Source organism: Salmo salar, chromosome 11 (assembly GCF_965601325.2).
Source record: "Salmo salar chromosome 11, fSalSal1, whole genome shotgun sequence".
Classification (NCBI taxonomy): Eukaryota; Metazoa; Chordata; class Actinopteri; order Salmoniformes; family Salmonidae; genus Salmo; species Salmo salar.
In genome coordinates this window covers 85,891,580-85,902,955 of record NC_138301.1, presented here as the reverse complement: position 1 = coordinate 85,902,955, position 11,376 = coordinate 85,891,580, and the positions used below count along the sequence as shown (strand labels likewise).

The window sequence follows — 11,376 nt, the reverse complement described above, 5'->3', positions numbered from 1 at the left end:
GGATCACAACGCCTTCTCCGTTAACTTCAAACAGGGGGTAGATCTTTCTCTCTCTCAGAGAAGTCAGTGAAAGTGTAGATGTAGAGCCCTGGACTTGTAAAAGGAGACCCACCTCTCCTCAACCTCCACATACACCCAATACTCTGAGGTATGAGGGCATGCTGAAAAATCCAGTAATGGGGTTGTAAAGACAGGAGTCGAAAAAAACATTCTAGACACCAGTAAACCTTCTCTGGAGAGTACGTTTCGATATCTTTCCTTTGAGCAGACTCTCTGGTCACTCTTACAACCAGAGTTTGTTCACCTCCACTTGCCAGAGGTGTCATCCAGAGAAGAAGCCATCTTTGGCCAGGACACCCCTGAATCTTATTAAATCTCTGTGGATTATCAGGGACACTCGTCTCATCTCCTTGTTTCACTATCCTCCCATCGTCAGATAACATCAAACTACAGTGATTTGTATGATGGTCCAGAGTCCCATCAGCTGTTGAGAGTAAAGAGAAAAGAAATGTCGGGAAAATGTTATCAATGTCAAAAATAGCCCCCTCTGTAAAAGTCCGTCATTTCAAAATGACGTCAAGTACATTGAGATGTACAAATCTCCCTGCGTCACTAAAAGAAGAACTTCATTTGCAAAAAAAAAAAAGGAAACGTGTCTTACGGCTTTGAACCACTGTGAACTAGATCCTTACAAAGTGGAACTGGGGCATGATTCCATCGGTGTTATTAGCAACATAGCTGTACTGTACCTGCATGAGGAATGACTGTTTCTTCGCTGAGTTCACTCGTGTCTCCCTCTCTATAAACGGCACACGCTCTGGCTCTGCAGGATGTGTGTGTGTGGTTGTTTGGGAGCCAACACACTCATCCCCGTCTGTTAGCAGCGAGGCCCACTCCTCCTGTCCTCCCTATTTGTCCTCCGGGTCTGTAGCAGAGCATAGGACCTCACCGTACAGCCTCCGCTGGTCTTCGCCAGGTCAGACTGTCTGAGTTTCTGTCTGCTGACAGGACTACAGGATGCCCAGGCCAAGACCCTGATACATTCTCTGTTACAGTGATGTCACTGAACTCACCAACTCTTACCCTGTCCACTGCTACATGTCTGATCTGGTACTGCATGTCTTTCTCCAGGCTTGATATCGCAGTCTTCCCCATTATCTCTGGTCTCCAAGTATCTCCATTTTCCCTACACAGGGAAATAGATCAGTTCTGACAGGTCTGTACTCCACTCTGAGGCTGTCAGTGTGTCCAGTCTTTGACGGTGTTAAGATCAGAGTGATGCTGCTCTGCTGTGTCTGTCATCTGAACAGGGTCAGGCTTTGACAAAGGCTCATAGTCAGAGTCCACTGACCTGTCTCCCTGGTAGAGACGGATGGAGGCTCCAGGAGTGGAATCATCTGGGATGGAGCCTGCAGTGAAATTGAGTTTTCAGTTCTGTTTGGCCTCGTTAAAAACCATTAAAGACATGAATGATTGTGATCATTTTCCTACTCTTGTTCTCCTCAGCCATGAATCACGGTAGTTGAGTGTTCTGGTAGAGGTGCGTGGGCCTGGTCTGCGTTCGTTTTGAGGTCATAGGGAAGACTTTCAAGGAACTCCAGCTCGGCCTGTTTGTCATCCAGTCACTGCTCTGCAGTCTTCCAGCTGTGTCTCTATCCTGGACTGCAGGTTTTCACTGCAGTCCCTAACGCAGGCTGCTTTAGGGTGCCGGTTCTTCAGAGGGCAAAGACAAACTTTCAGAGGAACAGCCTTCTCTCCACTGGGCACCAGCAGTTAAGCGAGGGACTTCCAAAGGTATACTATCTCTCTGTAACCCCTGACCACCTTCTCAAGATCTCCATAGTATGCACATTAGAGACCAGGGAAATCGTTTTTGGGATGTTCAGATACCAGTTGTTCTGGAGCTCCGTCCTCTGCTGAACAAATTGGGATCACGTTCTTCAGCGTTTTTAACTAAATCACTTCTTTTCCAAGAGGAGAAACCCTTAAGGACGAGGAAGGCCCGAGCAGACATGCAGACATGTCACAGCCATGTCTGCATGTGTGGCTGTCTGCTGCTGAATCACTTCAGGATGAATCTGCTTCTCTAAAAGGGAGGGAGTCAGCCGATCCGGTCTGGAGGTTCTCTTATAGTGCAGAGTCGCATAACTGCAAGGATTCGCATGGTACAAGAGTGGATGGTTTAGATACTCTGAAGCTCCACTCACCTTCATCAGTCCAGTCAGGCTTTGATGTGCTGATCCAGTCTCATAGCTATGAACCTCTCCCGCAGAGAGTCTGTCTCTGTTACCTGGGTGGCAGTGGTTGTAATCGGCAGTGATATATATCCCCCCCGTACACTATAGAGTCTGAGGCCCACAAGAAGAGATCAAGTCAGACGTTTATTGTTATAAACTCCCGGAAAGACAGTCAGATAGGGGTCACACAGGGTAGATTCAATATGGGTTGATATTTGATAGTGTACTGTGAAAATGCCTTTGATGTCAGGAAACGCCGTGCGAGATATTGTTCTGTAGATACCCAGTCTGAAGGACTCGGAGCGACAGACACACAGTATTCCAGGATGAATGGGCTGAACCAAAGCTGGTACCTCAACCCAGCCTACGAAAGACAGATGGGAGGACAGACACAAGAGGAGACGTGACTTAGCAATAACCTGACACTCATTAACTCTGTGAAGTCATTGTGATACTGACCTTCCCCTTTGATCGCCTCTAGGTATCTTTTCTTCAGTTCTCCTGCTCCAGCTTCTAGATTCCCTTCTTCAGTATAGAGTTCTCATCAGGGCATTTCCATCTTCCTCTTCTTAGAAACACTATGCATCAAATTTAAACACGCTTTGCGACGAAAACAAAATAAGCAAGCATTTTGGGGGGGGGGGTTTACATTCTGAGTCTCATTGCACATCCTGAGTCTCAAGCAATTTGAGACATACAATAGTGAAATAGAAGCATTCAGTTTGGATTGCAGGCTTCTGTTTCCATGCTCTTACCATAGTTGAGAGAGACAAACTCATCCTTTGAAGTTTTCAAGTGTATCCATTGACAGATCACTTATCGACTGACAGCTGGGAGCAGGAGACCCCACACTATCCTTCTCTCTAAGCATGTTTCATCTGTGGAAACTGCAGTAATGTATCATAAACTAACCATCCGGAATCTTTATACTTGATTAAGTGTTTGGTTTGTGGTGTGAAACTGTTGAGCATTAAAAGCCCAGAAGCGATGCAGTTCTTGACACAAACCGGTGCGCCTGGCATGTGCTACCATACCCCCCGTTCAAAGGCACTTACTGTACATTTTTTGTCTTGCCCTTTCACCCTCTGAATGGCACACATACACAATCTATGTCTCAATTGTCTCAAGGCTTCATCTACACTGACTGAAGTGGATTGAACAAGTGACACCAATTAGGAATCACCTGGATTCACCTGGTCAGTCTATGTCACGGAAAAAGCTATATTTTGTACACTCAGTGTCTACCAATAACCAGACAGGACAGATTGTCACACACGACAAACTCTTCAGATTGGTTTATAACCTCTAGCTCTACCAGAGGAGGCTGGTGGGAGGAGCTATAGGGGGACGGGCTCATTGTAATGGCTGGAATGGAATCGATGGAACGGCATCAAACATACGGAAACCACGTTTGGCTCTGTTCCATTCAATCCACTCCAGCCATTACAATGAGCCCGTCCTCCAATAACTCCTCCCACCAGCCTCCTCTGATCTCCACCCTATGTAATTTAGGCTAAAGCAGAGTCTTCCAGTGTAAATATATATATATATATATATATATATATATATATATACTTGACTTAAAGTTTTGTCCTTCGCTAGAACCAGTTTCACTTGACAGGAAATGTTTATGAAACACCAATACCTTTGAGTACCCACTGATAAAGTATTAGAAATAGTTCTTGACCTTAGTTTACCTTTCACCACAAGTCAAATGAATAAGTAACTAAAAGTAGGAAGAGAGAGAGAGAGAGAGAGAGAGAGAGAGAGAGAGAGAGAGAGAGAGAGAGAGAGAGAGAGAGAGAGAGAGAGAGAGAGAGAGAGAGAGGAGAGAGAGAGAGAGAGAGAGAGAGAGAGAGAGAGAGAGAGAGAGAGAGAGAGAGAGTGAGAGAGAGAGAGAGAGGCGATAGTGGAGGAACAGAAGCAGGAGTCATGGGAGTCAAACAAACCACACAGAGACGTGTTTAAAAGTAAAGAGCCTGTATATTTACTGAGTTTGTCTGCAGAATACCAATACCATTTAATTCATTGCCTGTGCGGGAAAGCACATGTTTATTTCCATCGGCTAAGCAGTAGAGACGTTAGCTCCCTTCCTTTAGTGAGAAACATGTTGTCTTCAAGTGGCGACAAAGGCCTGCTTCTGCCGCTTGGAGCCTTGTAGCGCCCAAACATTCACCTCAGAAAGACGTCCATGTCTGGATTAGGAGGCCTAACGACACACACTCTCTAAGTGCACTACCCAAGGCCATGCGGTTAGCAGTTGTATAAAGTTCATTTAAAGAACAGAATCCAACATAGAGCCTTAAAGCCAAATCATCCAGGGACCCTAACTTAGATATAGAATGACATTATTGAGATGTAAAGTCCCAATTATTTCACAAAGCAATAACATTCTATAGTTAAAGTGGGTTTTGCATGGAGTAGACCTATTATTAATTTAAGAAAATTATACAACATTCTCAGAATCCCACTCAAACCAACATGCTGTGAGAATGTGTGGGGTACATTTGAGGTACAGGTAAATTACAGATTTGAGCAGTACAGACAAATAATTCTAATATCGAAGACAAATAAAATAAAATGAAAACAGTAGCTCTGATGAGTTAGGTGAATGGGATAGCATCAGGCTGTTGGTTAGTCTATAACCCATTGTGGGGCTCTGCCCTCTTGTTGTCTACTGACATCAGTCAGTATTGTATTGTATTGCAACCTGGCAAAATGGAACAAATGTGACTTTCAAAGTCAGAAGTTATGCTTCTAGGTGGGTTTCCTATGTGTTTTCAGTAATAATATCTGACATATAAAACTGTCTGACGGGAGGAGAGGCAGCCGTTCAGCCATTTCTCTGTCTATACACTGACTCTGCAGCTTTAGATTAGAGCTCCCAGACCCCGATCGAGGCCTATTCCCGGATTAACACACGCCTTCAATGGAGATTCTCCATTTAGCAAGCATTTTTAGTCCAGGGGTAGGCTTGATCTGGGTGTCGAGGCAACCCTTCCTAAAAAATGTGTTATCAGGCTAACATAACATCATTGGCAGGTTGAGAAGCTTTAACTAAAAAATGTCCCTGAATGTTCGAGATGGATAGGAAACGTGTCCACCTGCACACAGCTACATAATAACCCCCACTGAGAAGAAAAACAAGGTTTGATCTAGATTTGAACAATGTTGTCATTATTTTAAATAGAACTATAGGCATCCTTAATGTCACAGACGTTTTAAAAAATATTCGTACAATTATTTTATAGAATTAGGTAGGAATATACTTTTTCCAAAAAACAGGAGACTATAAAGAGGAAACCACTGGTATGTGCAGCTAAGCATCGACTTCCCATCTTATAATATGGCTTTAGGAGTTCTGTCTGTCAAAACTCACACCCCCCTTCCTCCCCGTGGCTTTGCCTCGCTGGCTGCTAAAACAGGCAAGGCTATCTCACACACACTCTCTCTCTCTCACACACACACACACACACACATACGTACACCCACGTGCACACACACACTGGCTCAATCTCAATTGACTAAACAAAGCATTTCTTATATAATGCAAACTGTATTGTATATCTGGATGAGTAACACCGTACTGTATACGACCCAGATTATATTTGTTAGCATATGGCTCTTAGAAAGTATTTTGACTGAATTGAACTACGATTCCTAAGCTTCTTCACTTCAAGTGAGATATTCTAGTTGTCCAGGGTTCCAGCCGTAGAATTTGAATATTAGAATGACTTCTTATTCTATTTTTCCAGCTCTGTGCAACCTGTTGCATAATGGCTTCCTCCCTGTCTCTCTTCTTCTCTCCCCCTATCACTCTCCTCTCGCTGTCTCTTTCTCCCTCTATCGCTCTCTTCTTTTCTGTCTTTCTCTTTCACTTCCATCCGTCTCCCCCCCTCCATCTCTCTCTTTCTTCCTGCCTCTGTCACTCTGTCCCGTTCTCTTTCTCTCTCTGCCTACCCTCCCTCGTTATATACATGAATACGTTGAACCTGCAACATGCACGAGTTGTAGTGAACACTCACACTATCTGTCTGCTAGTCAGCCAGCTGCAGACTGGGCCTAGGTAGTACAGAGTACACACACACACCAGTGTGCAAACACTCACACACGTAGACACTCATCCACACACACACACACAAATCCACCATGACGTGTCCACTCCTCAGTGCCTGTCCTTGTGTCTCCTAGTATATTACTGAACTCACCAGTAGCTTGGCCATACAGAGTACCAGACATCTTCAACCTTTATCTTAGCTAGTTTACATAGTGTACATATTCATTGACGTATTCCCTCCCCTCCCCTCACAAACACACAACACAAGCAATTGCAACGCCCACCCTCCCACACGGACTCCCTCACTCCATATCAACCCTCACTCCTGCATGTCACTGCTGCCACAAGTAACTCCCTATGTCCCATGCAGTGCACTACTTTTGGCCAAAGGTAGTGCACTACATGGGCAATAGAGTGCCATTTGAGACACAGTTTATATCTCTGTTATAACCCCCCCCCCCCCCCCCCCCCCCCCCCCCACACTCCTGTAATATAATGTCCCTGTTATAGTGTAACACTCTCACTCTGCACAAGAAGAATATAGGCCAAATCTGAAATCACACCCTATTCTCTATAAAGTGCACTACGTTTGGCAAGAGCACTATGTAGGGAATAGGGTGCCATTTTGGACACAGGATTAATAATAGTCATAATAACACTAAAGGTAACTCTACACAAGCCCCTCCCCTCTGTGAATCAGGGCGGGCCTTATCATGTAGCCCAGCCTTCTGATAGGCGCATGCGTTTGACAGACGGGCTGTGGCGTTCCTCCTGATTGGACATCGGGCGCAGCAGGAAGTTGTCATTTCCGCGGTGATCCTCGCGGTCGCTGCTGTCGTATGAGCTCCCACAGCTGGATAGGCTGTCGCCAGGAGACCGCCCTGCCTCGGCTGGGCCCTGATTTGTTAGGTAGCCCTGGGACACGGCCCCCATCCCTCCGCTGACAAATCCGATGCCTCGATCTCTGGGCGGGGAGGCGGGCTCTGACTTGATGTGAAGGTTCTGATGGACATTCTGGAGGTTGAGGTTGGAGTTCTGACAAAGGTTTCTGATGGAGGAGAGGAGAGATAGGGGTTAGAAAGAGGGAGAGGAAATACCCAAATACAAGCACACACAGAGGAAAAGACACACAAACACACACAAACACACACAGAGACACACACACACACACACACACACACACACACACACACACACACACACACACACACACACACACACACACACACACACACACACACACACACACACACACACACACACACACACACACACACACCCCATGTGTCCTAGTGCTGACTGCTGCATGTTCTGTAGCTGTTGTTGCTGCCAGCCTGTTACTGATCCCAGGTGAAGTGATCCAGAGCCGTTCCCTCCGAAGCCTGACAGAGAGCTCAGGTCACCCAGAGAGTACTCTACACAGTGGGAGTGGGGAGAAACGTTACAAACCTTGTGGGCAAATCGAAAAATGGTTCCTATTCCTTAAGTGGTGCAGTGATTTTGAGAAGGGGAAGAGGAGGAGGGGAAGAGGACGAGAGAAGAAGAGGAGTGCATACCAGTGCCATAAGAGGTGGAGAGGGCAGAGGGGTACCCTCCCATACCCTGCCCGGGCAGAGTAGGTGTTGCTATTGAGACCACAGGAGTAGCCAAAGACTGGGCAGACTGGGAGTGGTTTATTCTCTGGTTCTGGAAGAAAACAACAAACATACATTAGCACACTTATAAGTAGAAGTATGTGGATCTCCATTTCCTTCTAGACATACAAACAGATATTCAGTGTAACTTTCCACATGTTGTCCATTAGTGTGATGTCACACCACTCACCAGCATCATGTCAAAATCCTCACACTGGCAGCGTTGAAAAGCAATACAACTCATATTAGTGTCTGGATGTGCGGTGTGGGCTAGAGTGTGAAGAGCTGTTCAAGAGGGGTCAGGTAAGTGTTTTGACATCTGTCTGAGGGGGGGGAGGAGAGAGAAAGTGAGAGCGAGAGAGATGGAGAAAGAGGAGATCACTCACGACGGAGGGCATGTTGTTTTTGTTGCCAGGGGGCAGCAGAGTGCGGAGGTCTGGCTTGCGGTTACCACTCAGGGTCATGGAGGTCATCAGGGGCGGAGTCTTGGCCTGCATGCCTTTGGCCACACATCCCGGAGACAGCAGCCCCGGAGAGTGACGGTGGTTACCATAGCTACCATTACCTAGGAGACGGACAGAGGAGAATACTGTCCGTTTTTCTTGTTTTACCCAGGTTGCGTGAGCCATCACACTGTGAAAAATGTAGGTGCATCGCGATAGTTAACTCACCAGTGTTAGAGACCGTGTTAGACAGCTCTGAGACCATCATCCCTCCTGCGTTTCCAGCGCTGGGGGGTCGGTGTGTGTGTTGGGGTCCAGGCGACATGCTGTTCCTCTGCAGCCCAGGGTGTGTGTGCGAGAGGGGCAGCAGATTGTGGTTTCCTAAGGAACCCCCCGCCCCAGGTTGAGAGTAGAGGAGTCCGCTGTTATTTTGGCCCTGGATGGAGCCAACCATGTCGTAGTTAGAGGGGGGGAGAGCCTGCCGGACAGAGACAAAGAGACGACAGGGTTAAGCAAGGCAAATGGAGAAGTGGTAGGAGTGGACACACAATTCCAGTTAGCACTCACACAGAGTCTCTGTCTGCTGATCATGAGGTCGATGTCGTCGTTGATCTTGCGGTATTTGTCCTCTGACTCGGGGCTCTGACCAGCAGAGTCGTCTGCCTCGATGTCGGGACTGTCAAAGCCATTTAGACCCTTCTTTCGCAGAGTCTGGGAGAGAGAGAGAGAGAGACAGAGAGAGAGAGAGAGAGAGAGAGAGAAAACAAATGTTAATGATACTCTGCAAATGGCTTGAGAGTCTGTTAATGCCACTGTTACAAAAAAAAGAGTCAGTGATTAAACCACAACAGTTAACTCTTGATCTCTGAAGTGTTGCAGTCCCTTTGACTGACACCAAGAGGCGCTATAACACACGGCAGATAAATACTCTCACTGAACTACAATATGAGCGGAGAAGAGAGGGAGAGTAGACAAAGTGAGAGGAAAAAAGTAAAGGAAATAGAGGGAGAGGGGCTGAAAGAGAAAGGGTGGTAGACAGTGATTTGGAGAGATGAGAGGAGAAAAAAGAGGGGGGGGGGGAGTAATGGAAAGAGTAGGCCTCCCTTATCACTGCTGATAATGTCCATGGAGCTGGGATGCTTTTGCCTAGTGTGTGTGTGTGTGTGTGTGTGTGTGTGTGCAGTTTGTCTCAACTTTGTCGTATCTCAGCACTTTACAGCCTAACACTGGCCTATCACTAGACCAAAAAAGCTATCACACACACACACAATTTGTGGCAGGCCCAGGACCGTATTGCCCAGTCATGCCCACCTGTCACTGGCCAACACGGGGAGGGGGTGTGACTGAGCCCGGCTTCAGCCAATCACAGCTCTGCGCCTGAGGGATGGCCGTAGATGGCTATTTTTTGCCTCTATGACAGCCAGAGCACCCCTCGACCCCAGCCCCCACCCCCCACACTCCCCGTCCCTCTCACCCCCACTGTCCCTTCTCTCTGTCTCTTTCATGCCCATTCCCTGCCCCCACCCCTCTCTTCCCTTCTGTTACTCACTCCCCCATACCTCCCTCGCCTCCCCACCCCACAATCACACACTATGCCCAGCCAGACAATAATGAAATGACAGTACACACGTGAAAAGTGAAGAACTCGTACTCTGTATTTCAGAACGTGTGACTCTCCATACTGGGGCTCGACACAGAGCCCTGGCACACACAGGCCCGTAATGTGTAACCTTGAGAGCAGCATGTGTGCGTGGTGAGAGAGGTGCGTATTTGTGTTCCGTGTGCGTGCCTGTGTGAGAGGTGAAGGCGGTAGGTGGTTGAGTGGACAGCTGACTATAGGTGCTCGGGGGGGAGGGGGGGGGCAGCTGAGAGAGAAGAGAAGGAGGGAGAGAAAAGAGGAGAGAGGAGAGAGTGAGAGAGAGGAGGAGAGAAAGTAAAACAGAGAGAGCGAGAGAGAGAGAGAGATCACTGAACACCCTACCTCCATTCCAACCCACCCTAAACTCATTCCCTGTCAAACTAAAAGGAGAAATCAGTATTTTCTCAGGTAGGCATAACCTACCTGGCACCGCTAACAAAAAAAACAACCATGTCAAAACCGTTACAGCACCTCTCTCTCTCTCTGTGTTTTTTTCCGTCTACTCCCTGTTGTTTTTTCTCCCCTATGGGTGGTCTGGTCTCCCAACCACTTCCATATCAATTATGGCATGTGCCATAATTACAAGGGCACAGAGTGCAAGGCAGCTCTTCGTGTGCCAGGGAACATGACGTGCAACTCTCACAACATCTCACCTCTCCTAACCCAACAGGCGGACATTTCGACCGCACTCGCACACACGCACTCACACTCACACACTCACACAGAAATAACTCAATAAATCAGATTTGTTATATGAATAAAGACTTGCTAAAGTGCAAAAATTCTGCACTTTGACGTTTCCCTCCATGAACCCGCTGTGACTTCTAGGAAGATTTTAACCCACTTAAAAGTCCAATGCAGCTGTTTTTTAGCTCAATATAAAATCATTTCTGGGTAACAATTAAGTAACTTCCTCTGATTACTTTATATAAAAATGGTCAAAAAAGCAAAGACCAATTTATCAGGCAAGAATTTTGCTATGACTGCCTGGGAGTGGTCTGGGGACGGGGAAACTGAAAATGAACTGTTACTGACAGAGAGGTTAGGACCTCTCCTTATTGTTCTATTAACATCACAATGGTGCGGAGCGTTCGATTTGCCTGCTGTGTGCCGTCTTTCAAGGGATTGTTCAATAAATGTGATTCCATGCAAAATGTTGTTAGATCATCAGTTATACGGCAAGTAACTGATGGTGTCATTTCAGATATGCGAGGGCAGCCGGATGATATCTCTCACTATTGGCTAGCTGAGGACAGATCACGTCAATAATAACTAGCTAACAAGCTAACTTTCAGGGGACAAACTAGATGGCTATATGCAAATATTGTTTGACTTGCCTGCCATGTATTTTTGAAATTTATTTTAC

At 46.7% G+C, this 11,376-nt stretch overlaps 1 protein-coding gene across 3 annotated transcripts in view; it reads right to left on the bottom strand.

Annotated features, from left to right (window-relative positions):
* Positions 1-4,200: 4,200 nt before the first annotated feature.
* The window catches only part of LOC106563077 (myocyte-specific enhancer factor 2C), a 31,445-nt gene continuing 24,269 nt past the window's right edge, over positions 4,201-11,376 (bottom strand). For all 3 annotated transcript variants that reach the window (XM_014128302.3, XM_014128303.3, XM_014128304.3), the window contains 6 exons: positions 8,939-9,082; positions 8,600-8,849; positions 8,315-8,493; positions 7,851-7,980; positions 7,574-7,709; positions 4,201-7,342 (listed from right to left, as the gene is read on the bottom strand). In XM_014128302.3, the coding sequence (XP_013983777.1) occupies positions 7,006-7,342; positions 7,574-7,709; positions 7,851-7,980; positions 8,315-8,493; positions 8,600-8,849; positions 8,939-9,082 (1,176 nt within the window). In that variant the 3' untranslated portion in view covers positions 4,201-7,005. The remainder of the gene's footprint in view (positions 7,343-7,573; positions 7,710-7,850; positions 7,981-8,314; positions 8,494-8,599; positions 8,850-8,938; positions 9,083-11,376) is intronic.